Here is an 18,078-nt window from a genome sequence, read left to right as displayed (position 1 = left end):
TGATAATATTTTCAACACATTACTGTTTTAAAGTCTGGAAAGACTCAACGTCATATATATAAGTCATTTTCTTGGCCACCTGTGACTAAGCACAGATATGAAACCAAATACCATTACATTCTATTATAATAATCCTAATGCACTCCTTTCTCCATTATTCGTTTACATCCACAGATGCAAAAACAGCTGGTATGTACATACAGTACGCAAATTACTCATGACGCGTCAGTGCAATGACGTACAGCTAAAACAATACGGTACATCGTGTGAAAATTTACTATTTATAAATAAGAATAAATTGTAAGCTTAATACTACATTTTTTTACTAGTAAGCACTCACTTTTACATAATGTATAGTAAGTAGTAATTTAAGCAATTAAATGCAATGCGTTATTTATTTTTAATAATCGTGTACGCCATATGCATGTATCGAGATACTATATAGATCTCACCATTGATTAGACAAAAAGAAGAGGTTCAAGTCCAATGTTATTCGAGTGTACAAACTAAAGACAGTTGTGCGGGCAAGTGTACATCGGTAGATTTTACGTAGATTATATATCTAAAAAATCATATTCTACGACTAATGTATTGCAGATTTATTATTTGTATATTAATGTAGTATGTTTAGTAAGTTCGATGAGTAGTAAATGCGATGTTTATCGCATTTCAACTCGTAAACTTTAATATAATATGAACGTGTGATAAAATTACGATAAACTGCAAGAATGTATTGTGCATTAAGAAGATGGTATACTAATTTACTTGATTAAATCTTCAAATTGTAATGCGGTAATACTGTTTTTAAATGAACTGTTTATAATAGTTTTTGCAGGAAAGATGCAGTAAGAGCTTTGAGTATGGGTGAAATATCTACTGCACTTCGACCTTTTTATTTTACCGTGCACCCCGATCTTTTTGGACAATACCCTACTCAAAGAGTAAGTGTATTTGAGTTTATAATGATATAATTTTAACATAGTTTATAATGGCACAGCTTATAAAAGTTGTATCAAATGTGTTAATGATTTATATCGATCACGTGTCGACAACGCAGTTTATTATTTGATTGTAGTTAAGATTATTTATAGAACAAAGGAAGAATAATGATTGCCATATATATTGGTATTCATATAATGTTCATATATAAATAAATATTGTAGTATGAAAGGCATTACTAGTAGTTGTCTGCTATTCATAAAATAATACCTCAAATATATATTAAATATAATTTTTTTTATGATTTGGAATGTTTCAGACAGTAAATGAAAATTCACTGAAACAATTAAGTTCCATTATAGAAAATTTACAGCAACAAAGACCAGTGAGGCCTACCACTTTACCATTCTATTTACGCTCAAAAGATGAAAAAGAACTCAAGGCTGGAAAATTTACATTAGTACAAATACAGTTGAAAGAAAAGGATATAAAACAAACTATACTCTCTATTCTGAAGACATGTGACTTACCAACAACATTTGTGGATCAAATTGAAGAACAAAAACCACCAGAGAGTATAAGGTTTAAATCAAAATATTGGCAAAGGAGAGGACCTGGAGAAGATATAGATTTTTCAGAATTAGAAGATGATCCTATTTATGCATCTATTTTAATGAAAAGAAAGATTAATATAGAACCAGACACTCTTAAGTAAGGCTATTATTAATGTTTATTCCTTAAGTAATTACACAGTGTTAAATTTAAACTTATTACTGTTATTTAGGGCATATTTAGACAAACATATTACTGAAGTACATGTGAAATTAGAAGCCTGTAGACCAATGCGAGAGGAAGTACAAAAATTAGAAAAAATACTATGTTCTGAACTAGGTTTAAAAAATATTGTATGGGATTGTGGATGGAATATAGCTCATTACAGAGGATGTTTATTAGCCTTTAAAGCATTGGCTGAACATCATCCTACATCAATGGAAGTGTTAAAAAATAGAACACTTGTCTTTGCTAATGATACAGGCATTAGTGTAGAAGGGAATGTTATGTTAAATTCAGGTGAAGTTAGGCACAATTGGCTTGATGTAAGGATAAATTATTAAATTTATATATTTATTAAACGTTTCACCTTGTTAAATAATTAACTATTTTTCAGTTAATAAAAAATATTCAGAAATATGATGTGGTATTGTTAAGATTACCAGCTTTTGAGAAGGCAGTTTCACAAGTTCTTCTTGACATTAAAGTTGGTCGACGGTGCGTAATACAACACATTAATTGAGTGACGGTAAGGCTCAGGGTACTCTATATGTGCAGGAAATTCATGCCGAAAGTAATGGTTAGCCAGTATGAACGTCAGCTTCGACAACTTACCACAACCCTCTCAGATTATCGAGGACGACGAAATTATCCGAAAGTATGGCCGGTCGATTTGTCTTCTTATGAAATAGTAATCGAAGCGTTAGTATTACCTATTGTATTTATTATCTCATATTTTTTTTTCAGTTCGTTTGTAGGTATGATACAAATATAAATGGTTTAGTCAATTTGTAATTACAATGTAATATAAATTTTATAAAAAATATGAATAACAAATTGATTTTTAATTTCAGTGAAGCAGGTCCCTTAATGCTCTCTCCTACTGGACAATTTATAGTTCCATCTTCATGTCCAAGTTTTCTTCTAGTGAACTTTATTACTGAAAACTTAGAAGAAGCCACTAAGAGATTACATCATTATAACAAGTAAGATCATCTTATAATCTAGCTTAAAAAGTGCATACATTATTTTATGTTATTTTGTTTTAGCATAAAATATGTAGAACGCGAACTTCATGATAAAGTTGTACAGGAATTGGGTTTGATTGTTCTAAATAAGGATGACAGTATCACTCCAGATTTAATGATACAATGCTGTGAACGCTTATTACTTCATAAAAACGTTTTATCTCCTTTATTAAATGAAGTTATGCTTTGGGTGACACATTATTACTCTGTTATGAGTGATGGTGTATTATGTATACCATGGGATTGGAAACTTTAAATTCCAGTGTAAAATATTTTGTAGTATTTTCTAGTTATTCTCTATCTTTATACCAATTACTAGAATAACTATACTAATAGATTACGTAAATTACAATTAATTAATAATGATTATTATATAGGTTATACATGTGATACCGAAATTATCGACATTAAATTATTTTTCTGATACTTTTAGATATACATAGGATAAAATGTAATTTATGAAACAGCACAAAGCAAATAACCTTTTTTTATTATGCTTTGTTAATGCAATTAGTGTGAATAACTCATTGTACCTTGTAAACAATATTTGCATGTTAACAGTTATTACTACACGATTAATCTTAATACATTGTATATGAATTTTGAACTTGAACAAATAATAAGAAAAATATTTTTTAAAAACACGTAATACAAATAACGCATGTAGAGGAATAAAAAGATTCTAAAATTTTTTAATTTATGTTAAAATTTACTAAAAGTCCTTTTACATGATACCTTATGTGCAGTTACTCAATGGTATTTGAATTGTGCTATAGTTTACAAAGCTGAATAAGGTTATGTACGCAAGTGTATCCGGACTTGCGCATAAATCTGACATTGCAAAGTGCGTATTTCTACCAATCAGTCGTTGTGGGGCGAGGCTGTTATTTAGAAGCTTTCTGATTTAATACAAAACTAACAAGATGGCTGTCGCGTTGTTATGACAAGAGATACGTCAAATTCATAATATTTCGCAAAGTATACTGGGCCGGCGTTTATGGTATCTCTCAATTTCCTTGCAATAATTAAAAACTGTTCCTGACTCCTTGATGTACACACAAACAATAAAAATGCCGGTCCAGAAGGATTCAAATATTGTGAAAATTGCTGTTCAAATGACTGAACAAGTGGCACAACTTATTGAATTTAATCAAAAACATCCACTTACTGGAATTATTCAGGTATTTAAAAGCGAAGTTTAATTTTCTATTCTTAAAATTCCGTTCCTATATTTTTTTTAAATTAGAACAGATTTAAAAAATTAATTTCCATATTATATTTAATGTTTGTCAGGAACTGTGCAATGGGTGGGGTCTTTCTGATCCTGAATCATATTCATTACAATTTTCTGAAAATAATCAAAATTATATCACAGAAAAAAATCGCAATGAAGTAAAAAATGGTAGTATTTTAAGACTAGAGTTTTCTCCTTCTAAAACAGCATGTGATATTTTAACAAAATTGAACAATGGGGCTATGGATGAAAAAGCTGCAGCTTTGCAAAAATTAAGCACTCTTAGCACAGATATGACATTTGCATTGGAATTTATTAATAAGCAAGGTTTAGCTTTAATTATATCACAGGTATTTGAACATTTTTATTTTATTTTTGTTTTGTTCTTTTTCATTTGTTTTTACTAATATATACTTTCATAGGTTGAAGGTGGAAAGTATAAAGGAAATGCACTTGCATATTCACTTCAATCATTTGTGGAACTTATGGATCATGGAATTGTTTCATGGGATATATTAGAAACACCTTTTATTAATAAAGTAGCAAGCTATGTAAACAATCTGGCTACAAACCAAGATACTATTATTGTTGAAGCCTCACTTAGCATTCTTGAAAATATAGTATTGAATTCTTCAGGAAAATATGAACAAGTTGAAAAAGAAGTAACCTTTCCCAATTTAGTGATGCATTTACAAAGTATGCGTCCACAAATGCAACAAAATGCAATAGCTCTAATGAATGCCTTATTTCTAAAGGCTGATTTGTCTAAACGTAGAGCTGTTGCTGCAACCCTCCAATCTAAGCAAGTTAGACATGTGTTTTTGACACAAATTATACAGTCTGTTGGTCCGGTATGAGATACTATATCTACATTTTTTTCATACAATAAGTCAAAATTTATCATATAATTAAATATTAATATAGGTTGGTGCAGAAATGGCACACCAATTGTATGTTTTACAAACATTAATGTTAAGTTTGTTGGAGCAACGTATGATGACAAAAATGGACCCACAAGACCAAGATGCACATGACAAAATTAAAGAACTTAGAAAAATTGCTTTTGATACAGAAGGAGCTATAAGTGGAGATGTCACAGCTCGAAAACAAGGTCTTTTTGCTAAAGATTATAAAAAATTGGGTTTTAAATATGACATCAATCCTGCTCTTGATTTTACTGAAACTCCACCAGGCATGCTTGCCCTTGATTGCATGGTTTATTTTGCACGTAATCATACTGAAGGCTACACTAAAGTTGTTCTAGAAAATTCTTGCAGAGCAGATGAACATGAATGTCCTTTTGGTAGGACAAGTGTGGAACTTGTTAAATTACTTTGTGAAGTAAGTACATAAAACTTAGTACAAAGTGGTTTGAATAAATTCAGCTTATTAAATTTGTTTAGGTATTACATATTGGAGAAGCACCTAGTGAACAAGGACAATTGTATCACCCTATGTTTTTTACACATGATCATCCATTTGAAGAATTCTATTGTGTATGCATAGTTCTTTTAAATAAGACCTGGAAGGAGATGAGAGCCACCACTGAAGATTTTGTAAAAGTGTTTTCTGTTGTAAGAGAACAGATCACTAGAGCACTTCAATGTAAACCTACAGGGTTAGATAAATTTAAAATTAAATTACAACAATTAACATATTCAACAATTACTAACCTCTGGCAACAAGAAAGAACTACTAGAGAAGAATGGGAAAGTCATGCAAGACCAATTGTTGAACTTAGAGAACAAATTACACCTGAAATTTTGGAACTTATTCAACAACAACGTTTAGGCTTTTTAGTAGAAGGCACAAGATTTATGAAATACAGTGCCAGGGGACAGGTATTTATTTTTATTTTATAGAAAGTTATAATTAAAAAGATAATTTTTCAGAACTTTATACTTATAACAAACGTTATATTATTCATAGAGAATCAAGGATAAATTTTGGTATGTTCGACTTTCGCCAAATCACAAAGTATTTCATTATGGTGACTGTGATGACAAGTCGGTACCAACAATTGACGAACTTCCTACAAAATTAGCTGTTGTTGAAATCCGGGGTTTATTGACTGGTAGAGAATGTCCGCATATGAAAGATTTACAGAGACGAAAAAATACACATCAGTTAGTGTTCTCTTTAATGTTAGATTCTGTAGAAGTTTCAAGTTTAGATTTTGTTGCTCCTGAAGAAAAAGTTTTTGATTATTGGACTGATGGTATTAACGCTTTACTTGGTATGTAATAACGTTATTCACGAGTTGCATGATTTTGTCTTCAGATTGAAAGAAAGAAATTTTATTTACAGGTAATGAAATGACTAGTAAGGAGGCGAAAGCCGATTTGGAAACATTATTATCTATGGATATTAAATTGAAACTTTTAGATGCAGAAGGAATCGATATTCCTCAAGATCCGCCTGTTATTCCTGACCCTCCACCAAATTACGATTTTTGCTACGAGTTAAAGTAAGAATTTCGTTTTGTGTTCAGTAATTGTTGTAGTAATTTAATACGAGATAGATTGATAAGGTAACACTTAGATATTTATCAAAGCGAAAACTAAGTTTTATTCTAAGCTACAAATTTTATACAAACAAATAATTTTTAGCATTTTTATTAGTATTGTTTTTTATACAGTACACAGAACTTTTAAGTATGACTTTTAAGTATACACTGAAACATATGGGTATTTTAATTATATGAAAAAACTCAGTATATTTTACCAAAGATACGTTTTACATTTTACATTTTAGACATACAAATTATATACAGCATTTTTGAAATTATTTGTATATATGAATTTGATATTTGCATAAGCATATACTCCTTTTTATATGATAATCGTAGTGGGAATCAAGAAATTAATATTATACACGATTCCTCTAGCAATTATTTTAATTAATGGATTGTAATCGTGATGAAACTAGCATTATTTGAAATCATGTTTAATAGAAGTTTTGTAGAAATTATAATATTAAAGGTATAATAAAATTTAAAATATAAGTTAATAAATTATTTATTGAAACATGTTTTGTATTTAATACCATGAGTAAAAAGCCATAATATTAGAAGCAATAACCGTGAAGATTGTGTGCAGGTACATATGTTACAGTCATTAAAGACATAATGACTTAATCAATGACATTTTTACTTTCTCAGAGGTGCAATATTACTGAAAAGTAGTAATCACAATTTATTATAGTTCACATGATATCTTCTGAAAGTATTTGGTAGTTCTGAGGATCGTTTGCTTGATGATTTGGAGGACAGAGAAAAAATTCAATAAAATTAAGGACAGGACCTCTGTTAAATGGGTTCAAATATCTTCCTTTTTTGTCTCTTAAATATGAGTATCGTTTGTAATTAAACATTTCATTTGTAGTCAAGTTCATACATGCATGCAATACCTGTATAAAAAAGCAGACTGTAGCAAATCTGAAAAAGTATCGCATTCCTTATTAACAATTAATTATTTTTTATATTTACCGAAGTACATGTCAAAATCCATCCAAGTCCACAGAATACTAATGCTTCTAGTACACCTAATACATACAGTAATTGGATTCCTTCAATTGCCATACAGTAGCAAGCAAAATAAATTGTAAATGAACAGTTTATAGCTACACACATAACAAAAAGAAAGAACCACATCCTGTAATGAAAATTGATTAGTAATAATTATTATCTGTGTAAAGAATATTGAATTGTGTACATAATTGAATATAAATTATGTTGTAATTTACCTATTTCTCAAACCTACGCAATTATATATAAATGGACAGTGGTGATCAAAATATGTAACACATCTATTGCAGATTCTGCAATGTTTAGCTCTCAAAGGTCTAAAACATCTACAACTATGACATAATCGAGATAATAATACGTTTCTTTTTTTCCATTTATCAAAATATGGAATCTAGAAATGAAAAATATTTCATGAAGTCATGATGTGTTACTTTATAGAAAATAATAAAATTATAAAATAATACTTGTTTAATTGCTCTATAGTAGGTTTCACTATTTTGTGGTACATAGCCAGGATCTCTTCTGTTTGCTACAATCCATGAGATCCACATAACAATATTCCAATAAATAAAACAGTAGTGACTGCCACGTAAAAGATTCCATGTTAATGGAATACATTTCAATAAATACATTGGATATCCCCAAAGGAGGACAGAAACCATAAATAATAATATAGGACCTTTACTATTTCCAGCTCCACCAAATAGTAATGCCCTTAAAAGAAAGAAAAATATAAAAATATTAATGAATACCAAATTTTGGAAAATTTTATATAAAAGTATAAACCATAATTCGTTGATGGGTGGAATCCATCTGGCCCGCCGCTTTTGTTCAGCTTGTAATATTCTCACAATCTCTGAATGTCTATGACTTTTTGCCAATTGTAACGGTGTTTTACCATTTTTATCACGAGGTTCTAGTTCAATTTTGCTCTTTTCGCACAATATTTTAACGCAACTGACATTTCCAGAGAGACATGCTAAATGTAGCGGAGTAGATCCAAAGTAATCTGGTTTCTGTAGGTCTACTCCACTATACATAAGTAATCTTATTAACTCTGCATGGCCTTTATATGCAGCCCAATGAAGAGCTGTATCACCATTTATATCTGTTAGATGTCCTAGTGCACCAGATCCTAATAAAAATGCTGCTGTTGCAAATTTTCCAAACATGCAAGCAGTCATTAGAGGTGTTAAACCTTTGAAATCTGCTGCATTAACAGCAACACCTGCCTAAAAACCAATGAAGATAATGAAAGAATAAAGTATGTTACAACTTTATACATATTATGTACATTGTTAGCTTAAGTACCTTTAATAATAACTGAACTATCGCACTATGACCTTTTCGACAAGCCCAATGTATCGGTCTTGGCCCCTGAGTTCCAAGACAAGAAAGGTCAACTGGTCCATTACGTTCTATTAAGTATCTCATTACCTGTAATATAACATGAAGTTTTTTGGTTAAATAAAAAAAAAAGACGTTTTCCCCATAATAAAATTAATTATAAAAACTAACTTCAATATTTCCATCCAAAGCAGCCCAATGGGCGGGAGTATATCCCCATTCATCCCTCGCGCTTAATACACTTAAACCATTCTTTTCTACAAGTTCGTCCACAGCACCAATTTCACTGAAAGAATATTTAAATTATTATCATTATTTTTCAGTTTATTGATGTAAATAAAACCGTAATAAAAAAAATGAATACTGTGCAATGCAAATACCCAGATCTAAGAAGCTCAAAAATTCGTTTCGTTTCATCTGATGGTGTTTGACCTGGAGCAGTTTCATCGGCGTATATGTTATCGTCGGGACCATTTCTTGGTTGTAAATCAGTACCTTTAGCTGGTCCATGATTTTGATGAGCAGTGCTAGAAATTGGAGTGTTTGGTAGATGCCCGACCATGTCGGGATCGGGACTTAATTCCCATACGGATCTCGCTGCACCGGGCCCTAAAGTTTGAATTTAAATTTGAAAATTTGAATTTATATTTAAAATTTGTTATTTAAATCAGAAAACTTGAATTTAAATTCAAAATTTCGAATTTAAATCTATATAATTAAAGATGGTTTATTTAATTACTTCGAGCAACTGATAGTAAACTATTTTTTACCCGCCATAAATTTGAAGCTCATTGTCAGCAGAATTTTCAAAGCCATTACATTTTGTATTTGACGTATTATTTTTTGTATCCTATGTTTAACCAGGTTTAACTTTCCAATTGCTGCATTATGATTTCTGCTAGATTTTTAAACAACAAAAATTTCTATCTTAGCTTACTTTACAAAGCGTTGCGAGTTCCGGATTTACACGTTCGTGTTCGGAAGGTGTCCTAAAGGATGCGCCCTGTACAGAGGTTGTCCCACCTTCCGGAACGGTTAGTCACAAGGAAATATTTGGTCCAACCATGTTTTCTAATGTTCTTCTTGTTATGCACCTTTTCCTTCAACGTGATAAATTTTAGAACAATACCTTCGTTATGCAGCAACGTGTCAAGTTAGAAACAGCAATGTCCGCATTTCCGAATGAGACCATCGTTATGTGATATTGCGCATTCAAATCAATATCGTAGTTGAATGAACGCCTGCGTACTGATAACATAAAGACCGCGAAACTTTTACTGTTATATTTTTTAAATATTTTCAAAAAATTACAATAAGTTAAACTTATGATGAATGTTAATATTTAACTGTTAAATTTTTACAATATAACGATATTCGATGGATATTGATTTAAATACACAAATAATATGCTTTTTTAAAGATTTTTAATAATTTAAAAAATGAACATGTTTCTTCGTGTTTAAATATATATCGTAACCAGATGGCGTCGCGTAAACTTACTTTGATATACAAAGTGTGCTTCGCGTTTTAAGAGTTATTTGTTATTTCGAATGAAATTTCGTTGTGATGTTTAAAATATTGCTAGTTTATTAATGTGATTTAATAATGGCTCCGACAATTCAGACAAATGGCAGTACAACTGAAAGGGACAAACGTACAGCCAGGCCAGCAGAGAAAAGGTAAAAATTTGATTATAACCTGTAGTTTCTACTACTATAACGGTTAATGCTTTTCTTTTATTTTTATTATAGGTCTGAGTTAATATGCAGAGTTAAATATTGCAATACATTACCAGATATACCATTTGATCCTAAATTTATTACATATCCTTTTGAATCAACACGGTAAGTTTCACATGTTTAAATATTAATAATACTTTGAATAATGTATAACTGAGCAATATTCATAGGTTCATTCAATATAATCCAACTTCACTGGAACGTAATTATAAATATGAAGTACTGACAGAACATGATTTAGGTGTAGAGATTGACCTTATAAATAAAGATACATATGCTGGAGATGTTAATGCTCAGTTAGATCCTGCTGATGAAAAACTTTTGGAAGAAGATGTTCTCACTCCACAAGATTCCAAAAGATCTAGACATCATGCCAGAAGTGTATCTTGGCTCAGACGTACTGAATACATTTCCACAGAACAAACCAGATTTCAACCACAGACTGTGGATAAAGTTGAAGCCAAAGTTGGTTACAGCATCAAAAAGAATTTCAAGGAAGAAACATTATATATGGACCGTGAAAGTCAAATAAAAGCTATTGAAAAAACATTTGAGGATAATAAGAAATCAATTGAAAGACATTACAGTAAACCAAATGTAGTACCTGTAGAAATTTTGCCAGTATTTCCAGATTTCAAGGTATTGTAAAAGTTACTACAGCAGTTTTATGTAACATAAATATTTTAATTGCTTTCTTACATTTTTTATCGACTTGTTGCAGCTATGGAAATATCCTTGTGCACAAGTCATATTTGATTCTGATCCAGCTCCAACTGGACGTTCTGTGCCAGCTCAAATTGAAGAAATGTCACAAGCTATGATTCGGTAAATTTATAATTTGTATATTTTGTTGTTTGTTAGTATTTGATCAAATATTATAATATATATATTGCTCTAGGGGTGTGATGGATGAAAGTGGTGAACAGTTTGTAGCATACTTTTTGCCCTTAGAAGAAACTTTAGAAAAACGTAGAAGAGATTTTACTGCTGGTATTGACTATGCAGATGATGAAGAATATGAATATAAAATGGCTAGAGAATATAATTGGAATGTTAAAAGTAAAGCTTCAAAGGGATATGAAGAAAATTATTTCCTTGTCATAAGACAAGAAGGGGTATGTTTTATATTGAAATAATAAATGATATAAAACATATAAGATGTACATAATTTTATTATTTACATTACAGGTATATTATAATGAACTTGAAACGCGAGTACGTCTTAGTAAACGTCGTCAAAAGGCTGGGCAACCAGCAAATAATACGAGGTTGATAGTGAGACATCGGCCACTTAACGCCAATGAATTTAAAATGCAAAGATACAGAGAAAAGCAATTGGAACCACCAGGAGAAGAAGATGAAGATGAGGAAGAAGAAGAAGAAGAAGAAGAAGAGGAAGAGCCTCAACAAGAAGCTGAGAAAACAGAAGAAAGAGGAGGTCAGTAATAAATTATTATGAAGTTCCAATATTTTGTACTTATTTATAATTTATTTCTATTTTAGAAGGTTCCGAAAACGAAGCAGAATCCAGAGCATCATCAAGAGCATCTTCGCGAGCATCTAGTAGAAAATCCCGTTCTCGTTCAAAATCTGGTTCTAGATCAAAATCTCGATCTGCGTCACCATCAAAATCCAGATCTGCTTCCCGTTCACGTTCCGAATCACAATCCCCCTCCAGATCACATAGCAAGTCGAGATCAAGGTCTGGTACTCCACAATCTAGAAACTCTTCTAAATCAAGATCACGGTCAAAGTCAGCTTCAAGGTCTCGCTCTAGATCTCCAGCTAAGTCTCGATCTGGATCTGTATCAAGTTCAAAATCTAGATCAAAATCGAGATCTCCTTCAAGGTCAAGATCAGCTAGTGGTAGTGGTAGTGGATCTGGTAGTGGCAGTGGCGAAAGTGGTTCAGAGAGTGAATAAATAATAAAAACTTTCCAATTTTTATAGCAGTATTTACTAAAATGATCATACATTCTTTAAGATCAATTATAGTTCGTTACATTTTGGAAATGTTCAACCATTGTATGTATATAATGATTATCATGAATGTAAAGAATAGTACGACGAGAGCCAAACGTTGATTTTAATAAAAAAAAAAGATCGATAAAGAAGGTTACTTTTGTTGAGAATCGTTACGTTTAGTATAAAAGAATGCCGGTAGAGCGCAGTTCATGTTCACTTGCGTATCACCTGCACACCACTTTTTAAATAGCATTGCATCATCTACGTGACGTATCTGAATTGTGTTTTACCGTGACACGCATGGTACGTTAATAGCGAAAGAAGTGTCAATTTTGAAGTTTTCACAGTAACATTAAATCAAGGATACAAGGATTTGTACGAACCATGAAAGGTAAGTAAAAATTGACATGCACGAAACGCGACATCTTTCATCACATGGTATTGTCTTGCAGTACTTTAAAAGTTTGTAATATACTATATGTTTCAAAAACATTGACACCAACTTACACCACGTACAATTTGATATGCATTCGTAGTTGTGACGCACATTACTCGAGGTTTCTACGTAAACACTCAATAAAAAGTAGCTTAACACGAATTGGAAACAATTTTTTAATGATAATATTTTACTTAGAATTGTAACATTATATTTTGAGCAAATATGATATAAATAAAAATAGGATTCATGTTCAACGTTATCACTACATACTTAAACAAATAATTGAATATTATTTACTTGCTGAGTATTATTCAGACTGCTTTCATGATATATCTCATGAACTTTTTAAATTGAATGTACTTTTATAAATTACAGATGGCACCAAAAAATAAAGAAAATTATACATCTGCAAGTAAAAAGAAAAGACAAATTTCTGAGGAAGAAGATGATGAAGATTATAGAAGACGTAGGGATAGAAATAATCAGGTAAAAAATACATTAACTTGTCAAACTTGTGAATATTCATTTCATTTTTTAATGTTTTTAGGCTGTAAAACGTTCTAGAGTTAAAAGTAAATTACGTAACCAACAAACATTCGAACGTGTAAATCAGTTAAAAACAGAGAATGAATTACTTGAAGAAAAAGTTAAAATGCTTACAAAAGAATTAGGATTTTTGAAAGACCTTTTCCTTGCACATGCAGGTACATTTATATTGTAATAATTTCACAATTTTTTTTTTTTTTTTTATAATATTTATTACACAAATCATGTTCATAATTCTAGGTTCAAGTCAACACTCTGTAAACATTCAAGATATAGATTTAAATGCTCTCTTGGCTGAAGATACAAAACCTGTGGAACATGTAAAAGATATCACTAAACCATAGATTATGATAGATTCCACGTGAAATAAGTAACGTGGTATTGATCAAATCTGAGATGAAGATGCACTTTGGTTTGTCTATTTCTCATAAAAAGTCAGATATCTTGGAAAGATATCTGCTCTTAATTGATTTTTAATGAATTTAAAATGCATGAAATTTTGATACATGCAGCTCATTGCATGTAAAATTTATCATCATTAGAATCTGAAGCATCAATTGAGAGAGGGCTCAAAATTGAAATACTAAAAACTTAGGAGTAGATACTGAAAGATTAAAAAGGCGCATTGGGGTATAAATTATTTGCAATGAAAGAAATGATAATATGTTATATCAAGATAAACATGAAATCTGTATTTACAAAGAAGATAAGTGGATAAAAAAAGCACGTGTATGATACGTTTGTGTATTTACAATATTTAAAATTTGACTATTTCAGAGAAAAAAACATTTTAATGACAAATTTACATATGTCGTAAATATCTATCTTATACGACGGTACCGATAAAATAGCGTGTATTATAATTACTTATAACAGCATTATTTTAATCATTCCATTGTAATTGATTTGTCACCTTTTACTGTTAAACATTTTATGCAACTGAGAGTTTAAAAGAGAAATAACAATTTCATATATCATAAGATGACAAGAGTCTATTTTTCAAAGTTATACTACTATAGAAAATGTTTATTGTTACCTGCAGTATTTTGTGAATTGTCAAGAGTATTTTTAAATTAAATAAAGCAAAATGTATAGAAGCTACATTTATTTATTGAATATATACAAAAACTAGAATTCTAGAAAGAAATGCATATATTAGAAAGATAAATAGTATGCATTTTCCCTAGGAAAAACACCTGTCATCGGTCAGTTACTAGACTCAATATTGACTTCAGTGGCTTGAAGAATTGTTTTTTTTTGTAACACTAGCATGAAAGTTTTAACAGTTAAATTAAATAATAACATAATTTAAGTGAAAAGTGAACATGGGAAAAACAACAAAAGTAGTTGTTTGTGGAATGAAAGGTGTCGGAAAGACTGCGCTGTTGGAGCAACTCATTTATGGGAATGTCAATGTCAAGACAGTAAGAATTTAGGTTATGTTTGAACACAACTTACGAAACAATACACTTCTACATTACACAATGATATTTCAATTTACATTTACGGTTTGATTACAAACAGAAATAACGTAATATTACATACGTATTTTATATGAATTATATTTTGTAATGTAATAGGAAATTCATCCTACGATCGAGGATATTTATGTAGCGAATATAGAAACGGATCGCGGCACGAAGGAAAAAGTGCGATTTTATGACACAGCGGGACTGGAATCTCTTCAAAATAATGCGAATAATCAACAACTTCCACGACATTATCTTGGTTTCGCTGATGGATACGTCTTAGTTTACGATACCGCGAAACCCGAATCCTTAGATGTATTGTTTCCATTGAAAAAAGACATCGACAGAAATAAAGATAAGAAGGAAATAACCGTGATTGTCGTTGGAAATAGAACTAAGGCTGAAGAGGAATCTCACAGTTTGGAAAATACTGCAAGTAAGGCTGCAAATTGGTGTACTAGAGAGAAACTGAAACACTACGAAGTGAATGTCATGGATAGGCTAAGCCTGCTTGATGCATTTGTTCACCTGTCCTCCAGATTAAATCCTCCTACCAATAAAAGCACATTCCCACAGTTGAGTATGGGTAGAAAAAATGTGAAAGTCGATGGACCTTAATCATATTTATTTATAACTTATTAACTTATTGTGTTACCAATCTCATTGGTATTCCTGTAATGATTCACATTGATCTGTTTTGGTATATGCTTGTCAATTTTATAAAAAATGAGCATAGATCAAAAATCATCATGTACTTAAGGCATCAGTTTGTTTAGGTGCTTGATAGTAATGCATAGTTTAGCAGTTTCATCTTACTAAGATCTCGTTCGTCTCTTTGTACAATACCTCGTGCATTTTGTTCCTTCTTTGTACTTAAAATATATTTATCATCGAACAATCGATTGTACGTTGCAATTGACTTAGTTCATACTATTCGTTTGTTACAAAATATTGGCTTGCAAAGCGTATATGTATAAGTTATTTTGTAATGGATCGATTTACCATTCGATCGGTTTCGTTAATTGCCGTAAACTGATGCTCGTTCCAAACACGTAATCCCATAGTTTACTGCTGATACCAAAACCTGAAGAACGAAGTGTTTATGTTTTAATAAATTTACTCGATGTTTCGAGAACGTTGAAAGAGCGTTACCTAATTCATGGTGTAAGAAATGATGATAGTTATGATTCCTTTTCAGAAGATAAAGAAACGTTCCATCCTTCGGCGCGCCGTGATGTAAATAATAGTGTATCAAATCGTAGCTAATGTAGCCTACGAAATTAAGATTTTTTGTCTTTTTTTTTATATTGATAATATGGTTGATATTAATTAGATATAAATAGAACAGTACCTGTTATTGTACCAGCGCCAATAAAGTTAAACATCGTTTGAGAAAACAACGCTTGGTAAATGTACAAAATCAACGTTGCTATCAAAAGACCTGGTACTGGAGGGAATACTAATCTTCTATCGTCAAACGGTGCCTAAGAGACAATAAGTAAAATCTTTTGTGCATACAATTATCGTTTTTTTTTTGTTTTTCTTTTCATTCTTTTAATTACTAAATGAATTTTTATCACAATACGTTTAATATTTTACCTTGTGATGAACGCCATGAAGTATAAAATGTATAGAAATTAGTAGTTTCGAAGTGGCGGGCGGTTTGAAGTGAAAAAGTTTACGATGAAGTACATATTCTAATATACTCCATATCAATATACCGAGTATATAAGAGATTAAAACTTCGAACAAGGTGTTTCCTAAAAGTTCCAAGAAATATATCGAAAATTTATCCTGACGAACAGTTGTGTGATTGTCATTGATTAACGATAACTAATCACTTTTCCAGGTATTCGTTCTTTCGGCACTCGAAACGATTTCACAACAATATTACGTAATTATCGAACGTATAGATAATTAGAAGAAACCAAAAAAAAAAAAAAAAAAAAAAACGAGAAAGTAAAACGTGTGAGAGAATTACCATTGTAAGAGTCGGTAACGCATAACCATCCTGAGTAAAGGAAGTAGATACACAGCGGGATCCATACTATCGGTACTAGATACCAAGGTGTGATCGATAATTTCTCTAAGATATTTGATTCAAATAAACGAATTGGTCGATTCACTGGTAAATTCATCCATTCCCAATATCGATTACTTAACGATCCTACTTGTCGAAGTATAGGCGCGTTCCAATCAATCAGGTCCTACAAACGTTCAAATGAAAACTAGCATCAATTCACAAATCTTTCGGTAACCTCTTTCCTCTATGCTTTTTCAAACTTCTCTATTTTCATGGAAATAAAAAAAAGAAAAAAAAATCGGAATAATTCGAACGCGAACAATACGTGTTCTCACAATAAACTTTTCTTCGTCACACTTGCATCGATTCACAAATCTTTCGGTAACATCTTTCCTTTGTGTGTTTTCAAACTTCTCTATTTTCATGGAAATAAAAAAAAAGAGAAAAAATTCGGAATATTTCGAACACGAGCAACACGTGTTCTCTTAGTAAACTTTTCTTCGTTGACTTACTTCATACTCTTGATATTTCTCTTGATTGTTCAATATGAAGTCTTCCAACAGGTGGAACGCCGCTTTCGAATGTGGATTATCGTCGAATACTTTATCCAAGCTTCGATTTTTAAAGTGTCCCAATGTTTTCTTGCCACCGGGATGATATCGAAGAAATCCCTTTATGTCGTATAATTGTTCCCGGTATCTGATTAGAAACTGATTCTTCTTGTCTTCCGTCGATTCTTCATTGTTTTGCAACCGTTTTTTGCACACGTCGTAAGCAAAGTCCGCGGCACTCGCCATTGAATTGATCGATCGACTTCCCCCTTTGGTTGACCCTTACCAAATCGGTTCGTTCGTTCTCGTGGGCAAAGTGTACGAAAGTGAAATAGGGATTACCGGTAGTGCGAGAACCAGTGTATAGAATGCGTTGCTAAAACGCCTACGTTTTAGCTCAACTGTTTTATCATGGCACACTCGAAATTTTTGTAAATTACGCGTGCGCGTAATATCGTGTACGAATAGTGGTCACACTGTTATCTTCGATGCGTTACCTACT

At 31.3% G+C, this 18,078-nt stretch overlaps 7 protein-coding genes across 7 annotated transcripts; 5 read left to right on the top strand and 2 right to left on the bottom strand.

Annotated features, from left to right (window-relative positions):
- Nucleotides 1-629: 629 nt before the first annotated feature.
- On the top strand, nucleotides 630-2,994 carry LOC108578344 (T-cell activation inhibitor, mitochondrial). Its single transcript, XM_017941663.1, has 8 exons — nucleotides 630-751; nucleotides 827-941; nucleotides 1,259-1,650; nucleotides 1,724-2,036; nucleotides 2,108-2,208; nucleotides 2,251-2,412; nucleotides 2,565-2,696; nucleotides 2,760-2,994. Exons 1-8 carry the CDS (start codon nucleotides 729-731, stop codon nucleotides 2,992-2,994), a joined length of 1,473 nt encoding a protein of 490 aa, XP_017797152.1. The 5' UTR covers nucleotides 630-728.
- A 538-nt stretch (nucleotides 2,995-3,532) lies between these two features.
- LOC108578289 (engulfment and cell motility protein 1) lies at nucleotides 3,533-6,443 on the top strand. The gene is made up of 7 exons (XM_017941593.1): nucleotides 3,533-3,919; nucleotides 4,032-4,322; nucleotides 4,395-4,823; nucleotides 4,897-5,313; nucleotides 5,376-5,813; nucleotides 5,902-6,208; nucleotides 6,280-6,443. The coding sequence occupies exons 1-7, from the start codon at nucleotides 3,788-3,790 to the stop codon at nucleotides 6,441-6,443; spliced, it is 2,178 nt and encodes a 725-aa protein (XP_017797082.1). The 5' UTR covers nucleotides 3,533-3,787.
- A 627-nt stretch (nucleotides 6,444-7,070) lies between these two features.
- Nucleotides 7,071-9,450, bottom strand: LOC108578384 (probable protein S-acyltransferase 23). Its single transcript, XM_017941707.1, has 8 exons — nucleotides 9,226-9,450; nucleotides 9,017-9,131; nucleotides 8,810-8,935; nucleotides 8,285-8,730; nucleotides 7,963-8,212; nucleotides 7,717-7,889; nucleotides 7,460-7,625; nucleotides 7,071-7,380 (listed from the first exon to the last, which is right to left on the bottom strand). The coding sequence occupies exons 1-8, from the start codon at nucleotides 9,405-9,407 to the stop codon at nucleotides 7,177-7,179; spliced, it is 1,662 nt and encodes a 553-aa protein (XP_017797196.1). The 5' UTR covers nucleotides 9,408-9,450; the 3' UTR covers nucleotides 7,071-7,176.
- A 902-nt stretch (nucleotides 9,451-10,352) lies between these two features.
- On the top strand, nucleotides 10,353-12,650 carry LOC108578346 (RNA polymerase II-associated factor 1 homolog). The gene is made up of 7 exons (XM_017941665.1): nucleotides 10,353-10,524; nucleotides 10,597-10,689; nucleotides 10,755-11,223; nucleotides 11,306-11,409; nucleotides 11,483-11,699; nucleotides 11,773-12,022; nucleotides 12,088-12,650. Exons 1-7 carry the CDS (start codon nucleotides 10,451-10,453, stop codon nucleotides 12,504-12,506), a joined length of 1,626 nt encoding a protein of 541 aa, XP_017797154.1. The 5' UTR covers nucleotides 10,353-10,450; the 3' UTR covers nucleotides 12,507-12,650.
- Nucleotides 12,651-12,842: 192 nt separating this feature from the next.
- On the top strand, nucleotides 12,843-13,877 carry LOC108578400 (CCAAT/enhancer-binding protein gamma). Its single transcript, XM_017941724.1, has 4 exons — nucleotides 12,843-12,939; nucleotides 13,363-13,473; nucleotides 13,535-13,691; nucleotides 13,774-13,877. The coding sequence occupies exons 2-4, from the start codon at nucleotides 13,363-13,365 to the stop codon at nucleotides 13,875-13,877; spliced, it is 372 nt and encodes a 123-aa protein (XP_017797213.1). The 5' UTR covers nucleotides 12,843-12,939.
- Nucleotides 13,878-14,798: 921 nt separating this feature from the next.
- LOC108578179 (NF-kappa-B inhibitor-interacting Ras-like protein) lies at nucleotides 14,799-15,620 on the top strand. The gene is made up of 2 exons (XM_017941463.1): nucleotides 14,799-14,957; nucleotides 15,114-15,620. Exons 1-2 carry the CDS (start codon nucleotides 14,859-14,861, stop codon nucleotides 15,618-15,620), a joined length of 606 nt encoding a protein of 201 aa, XP_017796952.1. The 5' UTR covers nucleotides 14,799-14,858.
- Nucleotides 15,621-15,688: 68 nt separating this feature from the next.
- LOC108578170 (fatty acid 2-hydroxylase) lies at nucleotides 15,689-18,078 on the bottom strand. Its single transcript, XM_017941455.1, has 6 exons — nucleotides 17,538-18,078; nucleotides 16,984-17,209; nucleotides 16,602-16,762; nucleotides 16,354-16,486; nucleotides 16,155-16,274; nucleotides 15,689-16,086 (listed from the first exon to the last, which is right to left on the bottom strand). Exons 1-6 carry the CDS (start codon nucleotides 17,820-17,822, stop codon nucleotides 16,001-16,003), a joined length of 1,011 nt encoding a protein of 336 aa, XP_017796944.1. The 5' UTR covers nucleotides 17,823-18,078; the 3' UTR covers nucleotides 15,689-16,000.

The sequence above is a fragment of the Habropoda laboriosa genome, unplaced genomic scaffold (genome assembly GCF_001263275.1).
Source record: "Habropoda laboriosa isolate 0110345459 unplaced genomic scaffold, ASM126327v1 scaffold5, whole genome shotgun sequence".
In the NCBI taxonomy this organism is placed as follows: Eukaryota; Metazoa; Arthropoda; class Insecta; order Hymenoptera; family Apidae; genus Habropoda; species Habropoda laboriosa.
Note: the sequence above shows the minus strand (reverse complement) of the source record. Positions and strands in the feature narration are given on the sequence as shown.